This window comes from Antennarius striatus, chromosome 24 (genome assembly GCF_040054535.1).
Source record: "Antennarius striatus isolate MH-2024 chromosome 24, ASM4005453v1, whole genome shotgun sequence".
Classification (NCBI taxonomy): Eukaryota; Metazoa; Chordata; class Actinopteri; order Lophiiformes; family Antennariidae; genus Antennarius; species Antennarius striatus.
The window spans coordinates 1,515,329-1,539,087 of record NC_090799.1 but is presented as its reverse complement, the minus strand read 5'-3'; the positions used below and the strand labels follow the sequence as shown (position 1 = coordinate 1,539,087).

Sequence of the window (23,759 nt, the reverse complement as noted above, 5' to 3'; positions counted from 1 at the left end):
AATTAAGTGCTGTTGCTTGTGTGAAGACTGTAAGTCAAACATGATTATTTATAGACCAGAATTTAAAATGGAAAGATTAAAAAATAGAGGCAAAATATTCCTTTAAAAGGAATAGTTTGACGTTTAGATGATAAAACCCTGAATGATTAATCTCACAAAACTAAAATGATTTAAATGTTTTAACTCTCTTGCAAAAACCGAAGGTGTCCTGAAGCTTAAAAGCGACAGACGGGCTTCCAAACGTCTGACAGCACCACCTTATTATGAAGATTGAAGTAAAAACACGGAGCTGCCGGAACATTCCAGGTAGATTATTTAACTTAAAGTTTAAAGTTAGATTACAGCAATTAGATTGGAATCAATCGAGTAAAAATCAAATTAAAGTGTGATCATAATGTAGAATTACTCTGTCGTGTTTCTTTTTTCAATTTTTTTAATTGGTCTTAATTATTATCGGGCGCTTCGAGATTCGTTCTCTCGAAAAACGTCCCAAATTTAATCAAGTTTTTGATTATTACCATTATAAATCAAGCTTTTTTTTGAAGGGGAAGAACTAAGATGTGGAGCTTCACTGGAACTGTTCATCTTCAGCTTTCCAAATGCAAAGCCATGAAATCCACACTGCAGTGGGGGTGGGGGTTGGGGTGGGGGGGGCTCCCTGAGAAAACTCCTCGTTAGTCTAAGCCTAGAAACCCTGTCTTTGTGATGCTCAAAGTAAAAAAAAAAAAATTAAAAAAAAAGGAAAAGACGACTCAAAAACCTTCCATACCATTTTTAGAAACAAGTCCATCTGCTCTTCTTCTGCTTCTTCGAGTCGGGGGCGTGGGGGGGGGGGGCGACAGGAGATTTAAGATGATTTTTATTCTAGGATTTTTATTCTAGGATCCATTTATTCTAGGATGGAAAGAAATGTCCTTGTTTTGATCTCCTGTTTTTGTCGACCAGGAGGGTAAGGCTAAATGAAGACGTATTTTTTAAAGAGGTTTACATAAACGTGCCCCCCTCTTCCTAAATCACAGTGCGACATAATGAAACGTTAACACTGTGTTATTGCTATGAAGCTGACAGAAACAAGCAAATGAATTCGATATGGTGGGGTTTTTTTCTTAACAATACGAAGCGATGAAACATAAATAAGAGCTTAAAAAAAATAAAAAAGAAGCCTGTCTGGACTGAGTAGGATTATATTTTCAAATTTAGGAACTCCGATTTATGCAGGAGAATAAATTCCCCCCGAATGGATGAAGATGAACGGACGGAGCCGACATCCACACTGATTCATTACTGATGCTAATGGGTCCTCCGTGCTCGACGGTACGTCTCGGTCAAAAACAAAATTAACCTTTTGGTACGGGAAGAACACAAATGCAGTCTTTGCAAAAATTATATTTTCAATTTCGTTTGTCACTCCGGATGAATGTCCGGACCGGCGAGCAGACGATGGTGACGGACGGAAGCAGCACAAAAATCAGGCACTTGATGATGTTCTCCTCCAGATGCAACAAAGCCCACGCCGCCAATTATACAGCCAGAAAACGAATGTCACCAAAATGAAATGGCGTTTTTACCCCCCATGTTATTCACATTCTGCAACCATGCGCGCAAGATTAGAAAAGAGACCTTTTGAAAAGGGCCTCGTAAATGACGGCGGGGGAATATTACTCAGTGCGTGATTCATGGCTTGTTAAGATAGAATGAAAAAACACGCGGCTGGAAAAAAACAGATGGTGACGGATTCTGGGGGCTCAGCAGTTGCCGGTGGTGCTGACGGTGGTGTAACTGAACTTTGACATGGAGGTGACCATGGACGGAGCCATGGATGTGGTCATTCCGTCTTCTCCCGGGTCCTTCCTGGCGTTCCCGCACCACTTGCGACAGAATCGGTTGCGGAAGCAGCAGGCGAACGTGGAAATCAGGGCTTTACGGAAGCGTGTGTTCATGAAGCAGTAGATGATGGGGTTGACGCAGGCAGAGGTGTAGGACAGCAGGTGGATGAAGGAGATGGGGGCTCCCGTCAGGGCTCTAGAGGCCGACTTCAGGTCGAAGGCCTTCCAGGTGTTGGCGGAGTAGAGAGGCATCCAGCAGATGAAGAAGAGCGCCACGATCACCATCAGCATGCGGATGACTCTCTTCTTCGCCTGCAGCTTGGCCTCCGAGGTGTTGCTGCGGGCGCGCTCCGTTTTAGCCTGGGCGGCGCCGCCGGAGAGGGTGGGGAGCTCCACGCCGGGGGAGGTTTTGGTTTGGATGTAGCATCCGTCGTCGTCGTCGTTTGATCCCAGGATGGGCCTTCCCACGCCGTTCTTCTGGCCTGTGGAGGAACAGAAACGAGTTTTTGTCGTGTCAAAAAAACTAAAAACAGGCATTTATTAATCCTCCTGTTCATATGAGGCATTTAGGATCCCTACATAATGCCCTTTTAATGGATGTCATTGTATATCCAGTCATTTTGTGCAAGTAATGAGGCGTCAGAGACATTGCATCTTCCAAACAAACATTTAGGACAAACTTCCCTCTGTGACATAAATGGTGTTTCCTCGCTGAGCTGCAGTGAAACTTTGTTCCCCAACTTTACAAAACAACTGAATTGTTCTGTGCAGGTGTCAGATATAATTGACATTGAAAAGAGTGGATTTAACCCCCATGATTGTAATTATTTATGCGTCTCCAGTGGATGAACAGGTGGCGTTCAGTCCCTCTAGGAAGCTGCGATGTTGCTGTTGTCGTCATGCATCCTGCACAACCTGACTGTTTATCTGTATATCTCCAAAACTGATTTGCACATTTCACCCATTATTGTCGTTCCATCTATGTTTTGCATTAAAAAATAAAATAAAATACAGGTCATCCTCCCTGCATGTTCATCTTCCTGGAGGAACTGGTTGCTGCAGCAGGACAAACCTGCTTCAGTGCTCAATAAGAAGCAACAGAAGGAAGTAAAACTAAAATGAACAAAAGCATAAGTTTTCTCACATTTTCTTTTACAAGCTGATTATAAAACATGAGACTTTTTATGCACAACCAGATTTTAATGACAATTTTTTTAAAAGCTACATTAAAGGGAGCACTTCTCCTTTGCTAAGATAAACCATCTGCCAGACAGGTGTTGTATACTAAGATGATTAAACAACCCGATTATTTGCAAAAGGTGTGCCTTGGGCTGGCCACATTTAAAACTGTAGTTTTACAACGAAACAATGAGACGTCCCAATTTTAATGTCCCGTATGCCTCGAACTCCAGTAAATCTGAGCGACCTGACAGCTGCAGACCACCTGAAACCGCTCCAACCCGGGACCTCCATGTCTGGCAGCATCACTGATATGATGACCTGAGACCAGCCAATCACACGGCTAAAGCAATTGATGCTTTACAACCTGATTTGATGCTTATTGTCCTCACTGCAGCCTGACTCTCCCAACTCAATCACCACCAATCATGTGGTGTCAAGATAAGACTTCTTAGACGGGGACCAACCCCGGTAAAAGTAATAAAAGTTGTTTAATCTGCATCTAAATATGCCACACCCGTCTGGTGAAGGGATGGTTTTAAGAAATTATGCTCAAAGGTGGAGAGAAATTGTGTGAAAAAACCACGCAAAACCAAAAGCGTTGCGCGTACATCCCTATGCGTAGACTAACAGTCACTATTAAAAGCTATTTCGGGTCGTTGCAACCTTGATGATCCACATACGAGACTGGACTCCATGGAAACGAGTACTTCTGATGCAACACAGCTCCAACAGCAGCTAGAATTCAGCTGAAAACAACCATATTTGTAGCTATAAGGCCGTGGAAACGGTCCACACAGGCGTGAAAACAAGTGGCGCAAGTCTTAGCGAAGGGTATTTTTGGATGTAACAGGTGCAGAAGATGTAAGATGCGTCAAAATATGTCAGTCTCTGCTGAAGCTATTAACCTAAAAAAATGCGTTATGCCTTATTTGTTTGCCCGTCTGACTTGAGAATGGTGGTTTGCCTCTGTTTGTAATAAGATTAACAAAACGCTTTTGTTTGTTTGCCTGTCTGACCTGAGAATAGCGGTTAGTCTGTGTTTATATTTCCATTATAGAAATGCATTCAGTCAGGGATGTGCTTAAATTTCCTTTCTTTCTAATGTATTTTATTTCACTGCAGTTACATGCAGGTTTTATACAGCTTGTAAAACTCTACCACAGTGAACAGTTTTGCAGACTTTACGACTGGTCTCACCGGTGGTCTCTTTGCTCTGGTTCACCTCAAACTGCATGCCCCGGTAGAGCTCTCTGGAGATCAGACCGTAGGCAACGATCATCATCACTCCAGGTACGAAGAACAGGATGAACAGCAGCAGCACGTACCTAAAAAAATAAATAAAAAAGACAGCCAGAATGGAAATCTTTAAACTTTCTTTCCTCGTGCGTCGTGCTGGATGCCCTGCAGACGCTTGGCCCATCTCGACAGTCTTTGTTTGCCCCGCATTGTCTATCAAACTCCGCTGCAGCGCGTCCTGGCACAACCTTTATCCCCATTTTGCAGGCCGTTTTTTTGCATATATCAACAAGATGACTTATTTTACTTGGAATAACTTCCTTCTTATTCACACTGCATTCAAATATCTTTGTATTTCTTTCTTGCACTACTTGTAGCTCCCCGTGTCACCTCAAATGCACTGTAAGGCCTCAGTCACACTTTAATGGGCTACATTTGAGGGTTGTCTGGAGATTAATAAGAGTTTAAATCTGGTATTTTCTAGAAAAGTTTCAACATCCTCCCCTTTGGATCCAATCGTCTCTGATTTTGACAGATGAGCTGCCAAATCCTTTTCTACTTATACTGGACTTTGGAAGAAGTGTGGAAAAGGAACAACAGAGGGGAAAATAAAAATAAACAAATAAAAACATTTAAAAACCATTTTAAAATCTTCTTATCTTCACCATTTGATCCATATCTGACCAGTTAGAAGCACAAACCCAAACTTTTAACTACCAGTTGGCTGCTGCTGGTCTGACATTTGAACATGATGCAGTTTGAAGAAACTGTTTCTGTTGACAGTTTACAGAACAAGACACGTAACTTTAGTTTGCGCAAATGTCTGAAAGTTAAACGCTGTGAACACTGTGAGAGATTTTTCGACTGCTGCTGGCTGTTTTCTCATCAGAAACATTCTGTCTTCCTCAGACAGAGAGTAACGATCACGACTCTCTAGAGTTCCTGGATTGATGACACACCAAAAAGGATAAAAGCAGCGAATTGAGAAAAGGGCGAGAAACCCAACAAAACCCGGGGATTTTGTCAAGCTGCAAACAAAACCCAAAGGCCTCCAGCTTCTCTCGCCATCTGTGTCATTTCTGCATATTTCTCTCTATGAGACTTTGAACATGCAGTGAAATGCAGTAAAGGGGTTTCATTAGAGGCTACTTAAGCTTATCGGAGAGATCAATGAATCAAAGGAATAAAATCGTAATGCGAAATGAACGGAACTGAAGGGATGATAAAGGAGGTAAAGCATTTTAAGCCAGAATTAGAATAAGGGACCCCTGAATGAATCAGATGAAGGAAGTGCACGGATCTCACTTTGATGGTAAATCTACCAATCGGTAGCTCCATCTCAACCAGCGATGTCTGCAGAGCACATCAGTCAGAACATGAAAGTATCAGTCAGCGAGGAGAGAGCTGCGTTTCATTCATTCTCTGATATTCTAATGTCTTCCTGGGGAACCCTCTGAACTCGGCACAGCCCTTCTCTTTCAGCCGCTCATTGAAAATAGGCTTCAGATAAAACCTTCTCATCAGCGGCGGTTTGATAAGTCGGGAAAAATCAGTCAGACAAAAGCTGCAGGAAGTGAATATGAACTCACTGAAAATAGAAAGAAAAAAAATCTCAAAGGGAGGGAAACCGCATGGATGTAAGGATGCAAAAAAACATAAATATTCATATATGGCGTCCTCTTTTCACTAAAATACCACCTGAATGCTTCTGTTCATTTGTCACACATGTGAACACAAACACACATGTTGAATGTTGATGTTTGTGCACAGAGTGTAAGTGCTGGTTGACACCCTGGGACATTTTGTGAACCACTCCCTGCAGGAAAAGTTATTATTGTGAGTTAAAAGACAGTCATAAAATAACAGATGTAAAGCTTGGTGAAGGTATTTATTGGTCAAAAAGCAAAATAAAATATCTGCATTCTGATTTATCTGCACAGAAAAGATTGAAAGATGCAGCAATCGATCGTAAACCCGGTAAAGTTTGTCTCGTGCAGGAATGATCACGTTTGCAATAAGCTGCCATTTTCATGCAGATCCAGTCAGGGGAAGGTGTTTTAAACCTGAACTTTGGTGAGATTTATAAGATACTCAAAGGCGGAGGGAAGATGAAATTGTAAATTAAAACTTGAAAAGGCCTCATACTCTGTGACACATCTGGACTTTTGACATCTGAGCCCACACTTTCTTCCTTCTCCTCCCACTCCTCCGGGAGCAGACTAATTAACGGGTCTCCCACTGCCTTGTCTTTTTCCAGAGCAGCTTTTACAGTTTGATAGACAGTCAAAGAAAAAGGGAAATCTTCAGAGTGTTCAACCACAAAAGGATGTCAAGAAGAGAAAAAAGAGGTACAAGACTTGGCAATATTCAGCGTTTCCTTCATTTTAATTGTGCCAACTTGCAGGACCCAAAGTTGTTTATGGACAGATCTATGAAGTACCTGAGTCGTCAGTGTTACATACTCCTATATTACCCTTTGGTGTGCATCCAAAATGGGATTCCTTTAAATACAAAGCAGCTTTTTATCGGTCCTCAGAGATCACGCTGATGGATGGACGACTTTCCTGTGGAGGCGGCGATCTGTTCTCTCCTGACACTTTGCCGAAGCGCCGCCGTCTTTTCAGTCCAGTCGGGAGCAGGGAAACGTAAATTCATGGTGACAGATAAATGTTCCTCTCGGTATCGATACCCAGGACAGAAATATGATCTTAAGTATCTTAAACTAATGATGTCAGCTTTCTGCTCAGCTGCTCTGCCAGAAACCATCCATTTATTTTCTAATTACGCCTCAACAGGAGCTATCTGGTCACTCAGTGATGTCACTCGTTTCTCAGACACCTGCAGCCGTTTGTCAGAAGTAGACGGAATAAACCCAAATTGCATTTCAATTTCTTTATCTTATTGCTAATTATAAGATAAAGTACATCCATGTGTCGCCTATTAATACTGAGATAATTGTACATTTGTACACCTTTGATTGCCACGAGCAGGGGTCTTGGCAATATATATATATATATATATATATATATATATATATATAAAGACTATTAATGAAATAGATAATAACCAGGGTGTTTTTTTGGTACTGTTCAGGGGGCCGTGCCAAAAGCAGAGGTGGGCCGCATCCGGCCCGAGGGCCGAAGTTGGTGCCCACTGGCCTAGAATATAAATCCTGGTCGTTATCTTTATAACATAGAATAGTGCATAATCATTGAATATGCACTCTTCAATGATTAAATAGTGCATATACCCAGTAATATATACTATATTTTCCTGACGAACGAGCCAATCCCTGATCAGATGCAGGTACTCACCAGGTCTGCTCGGCTTGAGGACTGGGCCAAAACAGGCGACACATGTGGGCGACGGTTCCGTTGCTCTTGGGGAAAGACCTGAGGTGACTGAATATCGGATAGGGCACCATGATCAGCAACGCCAACGCCCAGGTGGCGGCGATGACGCGGTAGGCGTGGGATCGCGTCTGCCACGAGCGGGATTTCAGCGGGTTGCAGATGGCGCTGTAACGCTCGATTGCGATGGCCACCAGGCTGAAGGTGGAGATGCTGACGGAGATCCCTGCAGGGAATGAGAGGCAAAGGTCACATACTATAGTGGCTGTACTCAAAATAATAAAGGATCTGACTAGTTTACCTGCTAATTGCTCAATTATGTTCACCAGTAAATCACTTGGTGTTTCTGTTTCTGGGCAGATGGGGATCAGAGGGATTTTCACAGCTGAGACGAGTGGGAATTGGCAATGAGAGTTTGAAAATATTGATCATATCTTAATCAAAAAAAATCTCCAAGGATTCCTCTTTTTTCATTCCTTTTCTTGCGGACGGTGTAACCACTTCATGTTAGATTCATAATTAAAAGTATAGTTGCTGCTAAACCAGGGGTGATCAAACAGAGGAACAATAAAGGGATATAAATAATTCCTTCAGGTACCTCCTCTGTGACAGGATGTTATCCTATAGGGATAAAGCAGGTACAATTCCTTCAGAAACACTCCAAGGTCAGTTTTTATTTGCATGCATGAATATAGATAAGCTGCGTCAGTGCATCGTCTGTTCTGAAAGGAAGCTCAGAGAGTCTCTCAGCAGCTACAAAGTTAACGCCCCCCCCCCCCCCCCCAAAAGAATAAATTCAGAACACTGAGAAGGAACAACCTCGATCTGCAGTCTGCCGTCACGTCTTAATCCCCGTCCGTCGTCCCTTCCTTCACGGCGAGAGAACACATCCTGTACCGGCACCGTCATGATCATTCAAAGCAGGAAGTGATTGTGTATTCTCCAATGAGCATGGAGCAAATCAATCTACAGGGATCGTGTTTGACAATGGGACGGCTCCGTGCCTGGAAAACAATTGATTCTCTCTGGGATCGGCCTTCGGTAAAGGTTTCTCCAGCAAACCAATGATTTGTTCCTTTGTATTGCGATTGTCTGCTAATGCGTTGTCACATAGAGAATTCTACAAGCTTACAAATGTCTGGATTGTAACCTGCAAGGGGGAAGAAGTGAATATTCAATACTGGGACTTGATGTGGAGCCTGCGAGCGAACGGCTTTATCTCCGTCCTGCACTAACAAAAAGAAAGGAGCTGACACGTCGGGAGACTCCACAAATAAGAACATCATTTTCAGAAAAAAAGACATCTGAAGGCCTTTTATGCTCCGTTTGCAGACAGAGAATCCGCCGTGCATTATTAAAAGCATTTCAGTTGTTTGCAAGATGGGTAATTTCTTTGATTGCTGCTACGCTGACATTAAATCAGACAGGATGCTAAAAAAAATTTTTTTCTCACTCCGATTTTTTTCTGCTGTCAGAGAAGCAAGTTTCATAAAGCTTTCATAAAAGGGGGGAAAAAAACATCACAAAAAAAGATGCTCCTCGCAAGTTCAAAAGTTGCCAGAAAATGATGACTTCATCACAAACTTCTCCAATCTAATCAGGATATCTGTCTGCATCTTCTCGGGCTGATAAATAATGCACTCCAATATAATATTTTCTGATTGCATCTCCCCTTAAAAAAAATACTCGTGTTGCAGATGAATCGAGACCAAAAGCGATGAAAGTTCTCAGAAGATGTAGAACCCAGGAGTTAACCTTCAACGACAACCCTGATCGCCGGCGTTCTTTCAAACAACGATGACATGAAGTAGCGGGGCGGCACATTCAGTATCTGAACAGTGTGAGTATGCCGTGTAAAGAGTCTTGCACAATAAGTCTCTGACACCCACACATCTCTCTAAGCACAGGCAGGGAGAGTGCAAATCACACACAGGGGGTTTGATGTGTTGATGCTTGAAGGCGACCGAGCCCAGCGCTGGTTTACCGTGGAAACGAGGAAAAAGAAAATTCTCTCCTCTCTCTCCCGCCTGGCAGGGAGGACGAAAAGTACAAAAAAAAAAAAAGAGCACAATGATATATAAGAAGCATTATTTATGCAGCGCCTTCTTAAGTTCTTCATGTGAAGCTGCAGAAGCAGAATCTCCAAAAGCTCTCTAATTAACACGCTACACTTTTCCAACGTTAAATCTGCGGAAAAACGTGGGATTGAAGCGAAGAGCTGCAGGAACATCAGCAGCAGACCTTTAGAAGCAGGAATGAAGGAGCGACGCATTCATCTCCAACACCAGCCTGCATGAAAACCGCACCAGGAGTCGAGGCTACGTCGCCTCATTTATGAAGCCAACCAGCCGTTAAGTAGCCTTGGCTCATTATATTCAGCTGAACGTATATTTATTTTCAATTTTTCAGGGGTGTTGGTACATGAAGACCCCCCTGTTACAAGCTGAAGGTGAAATAGATTCCTGGTGATGTTTTCAAACCCCACGTTTCTCATGACTGATAGCCGTGTAGGCTGTAAACATCAACTCAGACAGGAAGTTCGCTTCCAGGTGATGTATAATGGTGATATTTTAGTTCATTTGGATCGGTGACGCTAACAGCTGCTTGTCTAAGGGATCGGTTTCTTGTCCCGGAGCGTCAACCTTTATCCACCTGACTATTTGTTTTAGCATTGGCTGTTGGAAGCCAACGCTGCTCTGGGAACAACACGGCTGCTGGACTCCATAAAGTACGTCACATTTTAAATATGCAGCGACTGAGTATCGATCATACTTTTCCACGGCCTGTGGTTTAAGCAGCAGTGCATTAAGAACGGCAATGCAAATTAGAACAGTCTATTAATTTGTGATGACAAAAAAAAAATTAAAAATAAATAAATGCTGGCATCATTATGTGGAATGATACGCTACATTTGCATGAATGCAAACGACTTGCATTTAAAAGCAGTTTGCCGTTTAATGGGAGGATAAATTAAAAAGTGACGTCTGGTGTTAAAATGAAACGCCTCGCTTTCTGCATTTGGTGTCGAGTCCTCAGATCTGATCAAACATTCACTCCCTGACACTTGGCAGTATTGAGAGGCTAATATTTGAGCAGCCGAGCTAATAAACACTCAGCTGACCAAACCGAATGCTCACATTTACAGCCCGTATTAAATCTCCTCTAAAGGATAAAAAGAAGCAGCTCTAATCCGTCTTCTTGTTCGTTAAACCTCAGGTCGGCTTTCGTTCACAGTCTGCTGCCTGATAACTGGATTTTAAGGGAATCTGTGAAGTCGAGGGTCTCTCAGTGTACCCCCCCCCCCCCACACACACACACACACACGACCAAGGAGAGGAGATTTACCTTCCTCGACTGATTCTTCCAATGTTCAGCCAGATTTTTCCCCTAACGAAGCGCTGAAGGCGTTTAAAACTTAACAAACAGGATGAATGCATTGTGTTTTCAGCCTCTTCTAAGCGTGTGTGTGTGTGTGTGTGTGTGTGTGTTGCTTGGTAATTGCATTATATAATGCATAATACATAGATGCATAAAATGTCATCGAAAGCTGCACAAACGCTCAAACCCAGAATATTAGAACATTGATCTCGTCCCTGCAGGCCAAGCGGCAGAAGAGGCTCTGATTCCCATGCAGCTACAGGCAGATGGATGGTTTATTATATATATCTAATGGGTTTGTGTTAACAGATGAGTTTGCAGAGGATAGATGAGTTCACTGTGCAGGTTCGCCGTCGAATCGATGGGAGGAGACGGGAGCAATGATCCTCTGTATCGATCGGTTTTACCTGATAAAAGGCTTCGCTCTCAGGAGGGAGATTTGATTTATGTGAGTTTATACATGCCGCTATAATCGATGTACATGTATATGATTTATAACGGCCAAATAACTCGCATGTGTACAAACACAAACGGATTCTGTCCTCCTTCTATCGGCAGCACAACATTTTCTCTAATTCCATCCCGGCCAGACGTGGACGCCTGGCATTTAGAAGTCCAAACGCCGACTAGAAACACTTCAGAAGAAAAATACGACACTAGCAGTAGGCGTGAAAGGTACAGAAAAATAGTCAGCACTCTGGTTGATATATGGACCTGCCAGATGGTGAGCTGATGCAGAAAATGAAACTGTTAACTTTGGAGAAGTCAGGAAACTTAAAATGAGCAACATCCAGAGATGCTGGTGAAATGTTGCATCATGAGTGACACAATACATCCATTCATATTGAATGAAGCTCCTAGACAGGTGGTAATGTCTTTTTTTATTTGGTTGAACTTATAACCTAACTCTTCCCAAAGTTTTACTGACATTGATTCTGACGTTTTTGGGGGATTTTACGGTGGAAAAGAAAGTCGGGGTCGTGCAACGTCCTTCAATATGTCATGTAGTTTTCTCATAATCCTTCAGAAAAAACACCAACCAAATGGACGCACGTCCTTACCGCAGGTTTAAACTGTATGAATCTCCCTTAAAGCGTCCATTGATCCAAGAGATTCCAATAAACGGGTGAAAAATGTCGCCGCAAAAATCGAATCAAGTGGAGAAAAGCTGCAAAAACTAAAGAAAATACACAAGTAACCGTAAAGGCCTGCTCACACAATTACACTAAAACGACACAATTTAGCAGTAAAATGAATTAATTTTAATGGCTTTAAGCCTCGAGCGCAGTAATTAGTCTAACGCCGGTGACATCTTATCGCCCGCTGTAAAATAAACTCCCAGCTAATTTGCAATTGGTAAAGAAATCCAACAATTCAACCTGTGATCGCATTTTTAATTCTTCTACTGATTAACGCAACTTTTAAAATGCATGTATTACGCAGCGTTTATTATGTGGCTGAATTGAATGATGGTCTTGGAGAATAATCCTCGTCATAATCCAGTCGGGCCTCCTGCTCCCGTGAGCGGTGAAGTGAATCACCGCTCACGGGAGGTTAAACCCACTCAGCAGCCCTTACCAGGAAGGAAATTGCGATCTTAAGACGAAGTAATGATGAAAAATTTATATTTAAACTCTGACGCAGCTAAACCCCCCCCACCACCACCTTTCCTTAGAGATTCCACTAATTGTAAAGGAGATCCGGTAAAGCCTGTTCTCACAGATGCTGCTTCAAATTGGAGAAGGTCACCAAGGCCCCTCCATGATTCATCTTGCCTGGTGGAGAGATGAATGAAGACTCCATCCCATTCAAACGCAATTTAAAATAAGAGAATTCATCATCACCCATGAAGTAGGAAACGGCCTTGCACATGGCGCCTCCGAAGATGAAGTCCTCCAGGATGTTGGGGATGAGCGTGAAAGGCATGCAGAAGACAGCCATCATGAGGTCGCTGACCGCCAGCGACAGCAGGAAGCAGTTGGTGACGGTCCGCATGCGTTTGTTCAGCATCAGGACCACGATGATCAGCAGGTTCCCGAAGAAGCTGAGCAGGAAGATGAGTATGTAGAGAAAGATCCGGAACGAGTCCATCTCTGTCAGAGAGGAAGAGAAGGAACGTCATTAATAAAGCTGTTCAGACGATCAATTAAAAGAAAGGAAACACATGATGGGAAGGCAAATTAAGCAGCGCTGAATTAATGAGCCCCTTTTGAATGGATGGAAGCAGTCTGTCTTCTAAAATAGAAATATTCACTTATTCCATCAAAACCTCTTAATGTGGAGACATTTTATTGTGTTCATGATGAGACAATCAGCAAAAAAAGAGGAAGAGGAATTAAAAAAAATCACCAGAAATCACCTGGTTAATGCAACAAAACCTTGATTATATGTTCTACCCATTTTCTTGTTATTCAGGCAAACATGTGGGTAAGAAAATAAATTAAATCAACACATGAAGAGACGACACCTGGGAAATAAGCAAACCGAGACCAGAGTCTGCAATCATGTGTTTAAAGAGTGTCAATATTTTCCTGCTTGCTTTATGAGTTATTTGAATAAAATAACACCACTAGGAAAATATGAAAGATGGCTTCATGATACCTGGAAAAAAAATAGAAGTCAAACTGGAAAAACTGGACAAAAATTAAAGTTGTTATTCTTCACATTGTTAACAATTTTCCCTGCGGTTAGTTTCGATGTTTGCTTTCAATTTTTCTTCTACTCAAATATCCGTCAATTGCTGAAATATGAATTGGGGATTCCTGAAAGTAGAATAAAAATGACAATAAAGAACCTGTTAGGGATTAATCTAAGAGGACAAAGCTGGAAGAAGATAAAACACCTGGAAAAGTTGCTGAAATTGTTATTTTTGTAAACTAGAGGACGTGATCTATATATAAATGTTTCTTTATATTATTAATAACCAGAGCTTTAAGTTTCCAAAGCAGCCCCTGCGTAGAAATAAGATATTTCATGTGCAAAACTCCTGACAAACTCGGAATGAAAGGAGTTGATAGTTTTTCATTCTTCCTGTGCAGCTGAGAATCAGCCGGAGGGGTTTTGGGACGCACGCCTCACTCGGCCCGTCACAGCGAATGTGTGTGTGTGTGTGTGTGTGTGTGTGTGTGTGTGTGTGTGAGTGAGTGTGAGGAGGTGATGGGAGCTCACAGGACCGGGTCTGGACTGATTAAAGATGGCGACGTGTCAAAAGGTCTGCAGCACAGGCGACACGTTGAACTCCTTCTGACGCAGACGGGTAATTAAAGCTCATGAGGTTCAATATCAGTGGGGTTAATATGCAGTTATATATGTATATATGTATATATGCATATTTATATGCATCTTTAATGAGTTTTAGTAAAATGGGTGAAGTATTACATCCACGATTTAGATGTAAATGTGCTCCATCGTGTTCTGTTTTGGGCTGCTTCCCATCACTCGCTGCCATTTTTATACCAACACGCTGATTTTGTTGCCAGTAATAAAATTTAAAAGTTTACCCTTCATTGCTTTCACGACACCCCGCCAAAATAAAGTTGGAAGTCAACCAGCTGGGGACATTAAAAGTGTTGATTAATGTGCTTTTTTTTTTTTAAAAAAAACATAAATGTGGGAGAAAAACAAATACTCCGCTCGCCATTTGAAAGTGTTGGCTTTCCATTTTTAGCTTTAACGCCAACAGTTTGTGTGAAATATTAAAAAAGCATCTGCTGTTTAGACAATAAAAAACAGTTTGATTTTCTTTACTCTCCCAGCGATGAAGCGATGAACATCTGTGACATCATCATCATCATCATCATAATAATTAATGATGTAACTGTATAAATAAAATGTGTGCTGGTTGCACATCCCAGTGATGGCGTGAAAACATCACATCTGCTCGACCAATGGGAGATGAGGATCTTCAATCAATATTTCAAGCCTGATACACCTCAAGGCCAGACGTTGTAAACGGCGCCGACATCTCCCACCTCCTGGTAAAATAAAAAGATAAAGTGAAGGGATGGACGCCTCCCATCCAGGTCTGACCTCAGCGATATTAAAAATAAACAAAATAAGTTGAACTTTAGCATGTCTCCTGAAATTGGATGGAAACTGGACGGAAAAAGATAAAAAAAATAGGCGAAGTCGGGACGCTGCAGACGTGCTGATAATCATCTCCTCCACCTGAGAGGCTCGGCTGTAATAACGTGCAAAAAAAAAAAAAAAAGAAAGAAAAAGAAAGAATTATTCTTTTGATAAGAAAAAAATCCTGCGACGGATCCTGGAGCAATTTCATCATCCGAGGACCGACACCACGCTTGAGTTAATTTAAGCAGCACCCACCCCACCCCAACCCCTGGATGACACAAAGTGATGGGAGATGCATCAGCTTTTTTTTTTTTAACGCTTTAACTTTTCAGCGTTCTGAGCGGCTCAGCAGCTTCTGTTAAGGTTTTTTTTTTTTTTTTTGTCATTCAGCCAAGTGAAAATTGAATTATCTGTTCATTGAGAGGCGGCGTCTCCCCTGAGCCCAACGGCTGCAGGACGATTCGCTTTAGTCGGACTCCCTGGAGCGTGACAGCTGCGTTCAGACCGACAGAAAACAGCTCGCCTCTGGGACGACGCTCACATGCAGACAGATATTTAAGACTGAGGGAGCACTATCTCTTTTCGGGTTACATCTGCGTATTTAACCTCTATTTATACGCAGACATGCTGGGAAGCAAACTGTAATTATGTTTTCCCTACAAGCATCATTACACCTCTATCTCTTCCTTTCTTTCAAGGCTTCCTAGGGAGAGCAGAACATTTTGACGCCTTTGTTTTCTGGGATCCTCTGTGGTTTTAGTGCTTATATTAAATGACATTTGGATTTCCTGATACATGAATATCCTCAGAAGATCATCAATAATAAGCAGAGAATCTTAGAGGTGATGTTCTGAGACTTGAAGCGCTTTGCCGCGCTTCTGAATTATCATTTTAATCAAATCCTTACATCTTGTCAAACTCCACCCAAAACCTGACGCCGCTCCTGATTAAAAGTGAAGAGCGAGTTGATCTGAAATGAACCTCTGAAGCAGCAGATATGCGACCTACACGTGTGCGAGTCGGCATCTAATTCCATTTAAAAACCTGAAGCCAGGCCGTCGCTCTGGAACGTCTGAAGCGGAGCTGCAATAACTCTCAGGTGTTAATCTCTTTTCCATGTATTGAACGCTTGTGAGACACGACCATAAAAAAACCCCACCAGAGCCGGAGGTGACTGCTTCAAATTGCTTGTTTTGGTCCTGTCCATCCAATTATCCTTCACTGGGTCCCAGAATGCTTTGAGGCGGGAGGCGGGACACGCCCTGAACCGGCCGCCGAGAAAAGGCGAGAAAGACGTTAAAAACAACACCTGCAGGCGATTTAGAGTCACCGGGTCATGTTTAAAGGTTTTATTTGGTGGGAGGAAGCCAGAAAACCAAGCGGTGAATGTCTGACTGCTGAAATATTTACTGTATAGGTTTTATTCTTTAATTAATGGACGTTCACACACTGTATTTAAGATCTATCGTGTGCAATTTACAGACAACGAATGACCACAAACGAAAGGCTACATGTTAGTGAGGTGAAGGATGCTCACATGAGAATCACTTTAAGCCACATGTGTGAAACTCAAGGCCCGGGGGCCACATGTGGCCCTCCACATCGTTTTATGTGGCCCACCAGATCATAAAAGGTCAGTGTCTAAAAGTGAATAGGTCAAAAACGTGCTTTGACCAAAAACTACATTTCCCAAAATGCAGTAGGCCATTTTAACTCTGCCACAAAAAGTTTTTGAACAAAGTTAACATCCGAACTTGTGTTTGATGTTATTTTTCTGACAGATTAAAAGGATTCATGTTACAACAGAGAAACAAACAAACATGTTTGTAATGTTTGTAACCTGAATAAGTAATAAATTCTGAATTAATTAACATTAGGGATTTGTTACATTTATCTTACGTTACATTGGGTTACATTTAGTTACATTTATAAGTTACATCTTTCTTTAGAGACTTTTCCGCGGCCTCTTAAAGCGTCTCAGCAGCAGATAAACGGTCTAATGGAAGACGCCGGTCCATTTAAAGCCCATGATGAAGTTACTAGATGTTGTTTCTCTCTTTTCCTCCCAAACAGTGGTGGAACAATCCGATCTGATGATTTTCAGTGAATAAAAACAAATCCATCTCTGTGACTTTACTTATTAAGGAACTTGTCCGTGGCCCTCGCTGTAATTTGCCTTCTGGTGTTCATTTGCTGCACGGCGCAGGAAAACATTGGGCTGCGTTCCAATTGGACCGCAGCACGCTATGAAATGGATGAATTTTTCATTTCCAATCACAAGGGCCTCTTGGTTATTCCATTTAAACATTAACTAGTAAACAATGCAAATTGAGGATAAACTACCTCAAATATTGGTGATATGAAGACTTCGTCAGAGCGGAAGATTGCTTCCGATGCCAGATTACATCTAGCGGATCCAATCAAAAGATTGGGATTCTGGCCTCTTCAAGTTGTGTCCAATCACAGGCCAGGAATGTGAACCGCTTTGAATTATCTTAAAGAGAAAAAAAAACAGCAAAATCCCAGTTTTTTTTAATACTTTTACGGAGTTATAAATGATCACATGACTTTTGGACGTGTTTATCTGTTTATCTGACATGTTTATCTCTTAACAAAGTGATGCTAAACGACCCCCCCCCCCCACACACACACACACACACACACACACCAAAGTGCTCCGTGTTGCAGTGTCTTTATTACATTTATCACAGCATTGAGGCGACTTACTGCTGCATCAGCACAATGAAACCCACTTAGTTTTCCACCGTGCCATCCGGGGGAGAGGGGGGGGGAGGGAGGAAATAATATTGATTCTGCATTAACTTGAAAATTTTGTACAAACAAGCTCAGCATGTAAGCAAATACTCATCTAACATGTGCATCTGCTCTCATTAACACGTTAATGAACATGCTGTACTTTAGGAAACCCTAAAGGGAACATTTTAAGTTCCAAAAGAGACAAACACGAGTCAGATGAGCCACAATAGAAGGGGGAAAGTTGAAGACGCTGTGCAGGGGGGGTACCATCAACTTGATGCCAGTCTTACTGGAGGTGTTGGCTCTCATCTATTTTAAGATTAGCGGTCAGTCGACAGTGGTGTGGGATACGGAGACGGGTGACGCGTTGCATGGAGATGAATGGAGTTTTGATTGGGAGTTGAACATTTGAACTGATCGTTATTTCTTTATTAGTTTCAACAAAACCCAGATGTGTGTTTGTTTTTTTTAATGTTCTCACTTTCTGCACATGACTCCCACCTGGGAGCGACAAGCGTTATGGCAACTAAACCACTGCACGGCAGAGTGTCTGTGTTCTTAATGCATTCTGTTGAAGACAGAAAATACGTTTCCAAAAATGTCTCTTTTTATATATATTCCTTGAAATTTCCTCCGTCTTGTATTTCTTATGAATTAACTTCTGTTTCGTTTCTGCTGCCTCATTCTAATGCTGAGACATCCACCTGTCAATCTAAGAAGATCCAAAATATTGACCTGAACCCATACAGTTAATAAAGCAGTGACTTCACCGATGCTAACTTGTTAGAAATTGATTGAATTCTCCTCATTTGCATGTGTCTCTCGGTCCTGCACCTCCACCCCTGGTTGGGAAACTGCATGGATTTCCTTATTGAATTAAACATCCACCATCCACCTGAGGGGCATCCCATAAATCACCAAGCAAACAAAGCCAGCAGTCAAGCCCCAGTGTTACCAGAGGGGCAACAAAGCAACGCAAACGACATCCTGATGCCTGTAGACGCTTTTTAAAAAAAAAACATTTAAAAGAAAAACTCACAGCTCATATTTCAGAGTCTTTGTTAATTGTTGTGTCCCATAAAGCAGAGCTGCTTCTGCTTTGTCATAAGACTAAGGATTAACCGAGAGTGAAATTGAGTCTAAAGCTGAAGCCCTGTTAATGAAGCTGGGGGTGCAGCTTCATTACAAGCTGTTGCATGGATGAAGGGCGTGCATCCCATCAGACGGGATGCACGTCTTTTATGTACGGTATTAAACGGAGTGACCCGACGTTCTTAAAGCACATAAAGGCTCCCATATGTCATTGATTTTCTTTTTTTTGAATGCACACTTGCACATGTAGGATTGCGTCCTCCTGACGCTCCTGAGATCGCCTTCACGAGAACTTCTCTCACGTGTATTCAAAAGGACGAGGTGTGCTCAGCAAAAGTGTCGCTCTGAATCAGCCGGTGGAGCCGAGGTGCAGCTACAGATGTTGTTCCACATCAGAGGGACCCCGTCTGATCCCAACATCTCTCCGGCGGTCACCACGTGACGCACGTCAGGTGCCGTTTTTTAAATTTTGTGCTGTGGGAGTTTTACAGCTGCTCCTATGCTCCCTGAACCAAACACTGCAGACGAGAGGTGGTAGGGAAAAAAAACGTCTCCGAAATTACAGCATCAACACACGGATCCCGACGGACGTGGTGAATTCCACATTCCAGCAATTTCTGCAACTTGAATTAGCAATTAAGCTGCTTCTGTTTGCAACCCGTGAATGTGGACGGAAACTTGTTGGATTCACATCCATGATTTATGCATGATTATAATGATATTCATGCTCGGCGATGATGGCTTTGGGAAATGCAAGACATGTCTGGGTTTGTAATTGTCTGAGTTATGAAAGCGAGAGTGATTACTGATAGAAATTGCTGAAATTCCAGGTTTTAATCACCTTGATTGCTTCCGTGAGTCGAGTGTCACAGTCGCCCGCCGCAGCCCTTAATGGTGAAACATGGGTCGACTAATTTCCTGTTTCCACAACACCTGCATGCTCCTGTCGACTTTAACTTTCCCACAATTCCCTAAAGAGACACGCCTCAGTTTGAAAACCTCCGTAGTAACAACAAGCAGGGCCAAAGTGTTCACACAGGGGGGTCCAGGAGAGTCAGAGGCGCCTATAGAGAACAGGAAGTGTTTGAAACCCGATCGGCAGTCACAAGATAGTTGGAGATAAGAGTTGTGTGACTATAGGTGATGGTTGAAGCACCTCCACCCATTTATCTTTATGAAGAGATCAATAGATGAGCTGACTCGGTTCGTCTCTGTAACAGATGTGTTACCCAACGATTCCACGCTTTCTATTCATCCCTCAAACACGAAGGCATTTATTTCTGTCATGCACATTCAAAAAGTACAATTTTTCTCCTTTTTATTGTCTTGGAATTATTTCTAAAGCCAAATATAAAAGCCTTGCTCCATTAATGTTCTTCAATTTGTAAAATAAGGTAAAGAAAAACAGCAGCTTCGCTCAACATTTAATTCCCAGTTGACTTTTTTTGTAATATTTAATAAACCACTCAACTGACTGACCAACATGGATAAACGTCGGTACTTGCAGCCAGTTTGCATGAAGACAAGTATAAGCGACAGTCTTTGAGTTAAAGCACACACACTAAAAAAGGTATTTTTAGTCATCCTTTAAAAGTGACCGACAAGATCTCCATCTGAATGAAGGCACCGGGGGTTAATCCCACAAATGGACGGTGTGGCGGGGCTTTAATTTCCTGAGGAGCAACGATTCAACTGCATAATCAGGCTGAATGGCTCCGGTGTGGCCCCAGAGGGAACAGGTCCTCTAAATAAAAGAGACCGGCATCACCTCAGAGGACGTTCTTGTTCAAACACCCCACTGATGCTGATGTTCCAGCAAGTATAAGGTCAATAACGGCGATGCAGCACAGAAAAAGGAACGACTGTGAATTATTTAGTGGGGGAGACTTTAAATTTTCTCATTGCTGCAGCAGGAGGGAGGGGAGGGGGGGTTAAAAAGCAACTCTTCCTCCCACATTCAGACACCGATCGGCCCTGATTTTTCTGTTGGTGTTCTGACAGGAGCCTCCTATCTGGGGGCTGGGGGCTGGGGGGGGGCTTATCTCCACCAGCTCGGAGTTTAATCTCCTCAATGAAAATAAACATTCAGAATTAACACAGCTTGGACTCACAACATCACTGCACTTAGGTTTTGCTGCATTACGGAGTGACAGAAGAAGCAGCAGGAGATTGGACTGCTGGGTGATGGAAGGAGAGGGAAGGTCTTCAGATTGGAAATGATAGATTTAACCACACAAAAAAACACACTGGAAGATGAAAATTTGATTTTTAAGCATTTTTTATCACTGATCATTAGAAGCTAATGTGCAAATAAATAAAAAAAAATACTTTTTAGGGGGATCTGAACACCATCAGATTGGCTTGGCATGAACTCAATTTGACAACCAGGGATGATCAACCACAGGCTCCATGCTGTGGAGGAGAAGGAGGAGAAGGAGAAGGAGACGTTACCTTTGACTCTAGAGGCAGCTTTGGGGACGGAGGAGCCGTTCGTGCAGCTGATGTTATAGTCTGTAACTTCCATGCTGAGGTTCTGCTCCATGCAGCCCGGCGACACCTCCAACGCGCTCATGTTGTCCGCCTGCAGAGCCATCCTCTCCGGATAACGAGTATTACACCTGCTTCGCACTGGAGAATCAACTTGCCTCCGTCGCCTTTTTCTTCATAACAGCCGGAGAAGAGGCGTTAAGAAACTTGGAGGAATCCCAGACTGGAGTTGAGTGACTTTAAAACATGGGTTCTGGTGGGAAAAAGGCGCACGGATGGATTAATTGACGCTGAAGGCGCAGCGCGCATGGAAACGAAATCTGACTGTGGAGGAATGAAGCTGTGCTGGAGAAGCAGGAGAGGAGCTCCCTCTCTCTCTTTCTCTCTCTCTTTCTCTCTCTCACTCCCTCTCTCTCCCTCTCTCTCTCTTTCACACATGCGCTCACTCACTCTTTTCATTCAGCTCACGACTGTCGCCGTGCGCGCACTGCGCGTCCGTGACGCCAGTTCTCCTCTCCGAATCCAGAAAATACCTGCATGTCGCCACTAAAAAAAAAAGTACAATCATATTTTTGCACCTCAATCAATTAAATGTTAATGGAAAACAATCATGGATGAATTTAGATGCATGTTTTTTTTGAAAGGTGGGGTCCATTTTCCATCAGTCCATTTGAATTTGGACCCAGAATGTTTTAATTTATAGGGTTCAGGTAAAAGTCACTAAAATTACATTTAAATAAGGATGAAACTGTTCAAAATGTTTATTTATTTCTGATACTAACTCTGTGGCCTCATCGTTAATGAGTTAATCCTGACATTTTGAGGGTCAAACTGCTGTTGCGTTTAGATGCAGTGACGATTTTGGGTTAGAAATTGAGTTGTTTTAGTTCAATTTGACTGTTTAACATCATGAACATGATGGAAAAGTCACACCCTGCATGTGTAAATAGAGACAAAACCAAACTCAAGACATGAAGCTACTGCAAATATGTATTCTTCTGCATTCTAATTTAATACTTTTTTTTTTAAACATTTCAAAGAGGAGCACTAAATAGAATAGAATAGAAAGGCTTTCACTGTCATCGCCTATACAGAATGGAATGGAATCAGGAGTAGCTCATGTTGAATACAAAGGAAGAACAAATCAACCAAATGTTTTGTTCCTTGAGTGAAAGTTTTCAGGTAAAGTAGGAATATATAAAAGTCAAGAAGATGGATCCAAAAGAAAAAAGAAAACAGTTTGCTGTAGTTGTTTTATGTCAGCACAGATGAATCCAAATGGAAGATATGAAGGTGAATACACTTGCTTTTGACAAGCAGCATTAGGTAACTGGGGTTACGTACATATTTTGGTGCTAAACCCACAAAGCCAGCGCTGGATTGGTCTAATATTTACCTCAGACTGGAGACACTAATGCTATACCTGGAACCTCTGCTGGTGAAACTGGTGGATTCCTCTGCTCCGGGCCTCACTGGGGGGGTCAGCAGGAGTTATTAGTTCGATAAAGAGCCACAGTTTTGGGCCGCTGCTTCCCAAATTGCCTGATGATTTCAGCTGAGGATGGTGCCATGGTTACTAAATGTTTCTGGCAGAGCAGCAGATTCTGCACATCCTGTATTTCTGAGTACTTGTGTGTGAAAGCTGCCGCCTTGTTTACATCCTAAATGGAAAAAATAGTTTCCTGGCCTCCCCTCAGCAATGAGGTTAAAGGGTCTTGTTATGCTCATGATGTTTTGGTGCACATTTCACAAATGAGAGGTGATGCTGATGCTTTGAGTGTCTGGAGGCTACGGGGGAGGCGAGGGAGTCAGTTCTCACCCTTGGGAGGGGTGGGGGTCTCACTATTAGCGTGTGATTTGTTCCGTGGTTTGCTGTCAGTCTTTGTCGCTGCCGTTGTTGCTCCTGCTTTTGTGTGGGAGGTGTGTTTGTCTTGCTCCATCTTGGACAACATGTGCTTGTATTTCTTCCATGTTTTTCGAGATAAATCCTTATTATTAAAGGCCCGAGAAGAAAATCGCCCTTCACTTCCTCTCATACCCCCGATGTTGAGCGCTTGGCAGCCGTTCTGTATTGATTTCGACTATCGAGATGGAGAGAGAGCTTCTTGCAGGTCATACCCGGCGTGTCAGAGGAGATGGAGAACTCTTTTGACTCCTGATGCTCCTCAGGCTTTTGTGTTCGCACAACTGAAATGACTATTTAAGAATGTACTGAAGCAAAGGCTCAAGCGAAGCTCCAAAGGTGTGAATAACAGAGTTTCTCCTCCCAATTTAAGAATTCATAAGTACAGGACGACTGGAGTCAATAGAATTTAGAATACAGCAATTATTCCAGTATAGCTTGGGGCGTCATGTTCATATACATTAAGTAGGGTTGACT

At 42.5% G+C, this 23,759-nt stretch overlaps 1 protein-coding gene across 1 annotated transcript; it reads right to left on the bottom strand.

Annotated features, from left to right (window-relative positions):
- Positions 1 to 1,685: 1,685 nt before the first annotated feature.
- On the bottom strand, positions 1,686 to 21,886 carry cckbra (cholecystokinin B receptor a). Its single transcript, XM_068309607.1, has 5 exons — positions 21,344 to 21,886; positions 12,817 to 13,065; positions 7,559 to 7,820; positions 4,206 to 4,333; positions 1,686 to 2,308 (listed from the first exon to the last, which is right to left on the bottom strand). Exons 1-5 carry the CDS (start codon positions 21,483 to 21,485, stop codon positions 1,746 to 1,748), a joined length of 1,344 nt encoding a protein of 447 aa, XP_068165708.1. The 5' UTR covers positions 21,486 to 21,886; the 3' UTR covers positions 1,686 to 1,745.
- Positions 21,887 to 23,759: the final 1,873 nt, after the last annotated feature.

Bases quoted from the DNA above. Each gene is read 5' to 3' on its own strand.
- cckbra (XM_068309607.1), bottom strand. From the start codon at position 21,485: ATGGCTCTGCAGGCGGACAACATGAGCGCGTTGGAGGTGTCGCCGGGC. The intron at 7,821-12,816 runs GTGATGATGAAT...CATTCCCTGCAG, and splicing joins GGCCGTTTCCTACTTCATGG to GGATCTCCGTCAGCATCTCC. The intron at 2,309-4,205 runs GTGAGACCAGTC...GTTCCTCCACAG, and splicing joins CCAGAGCAAAGAGACCACCG to GCCAGAAGAACGGCGTGGGA.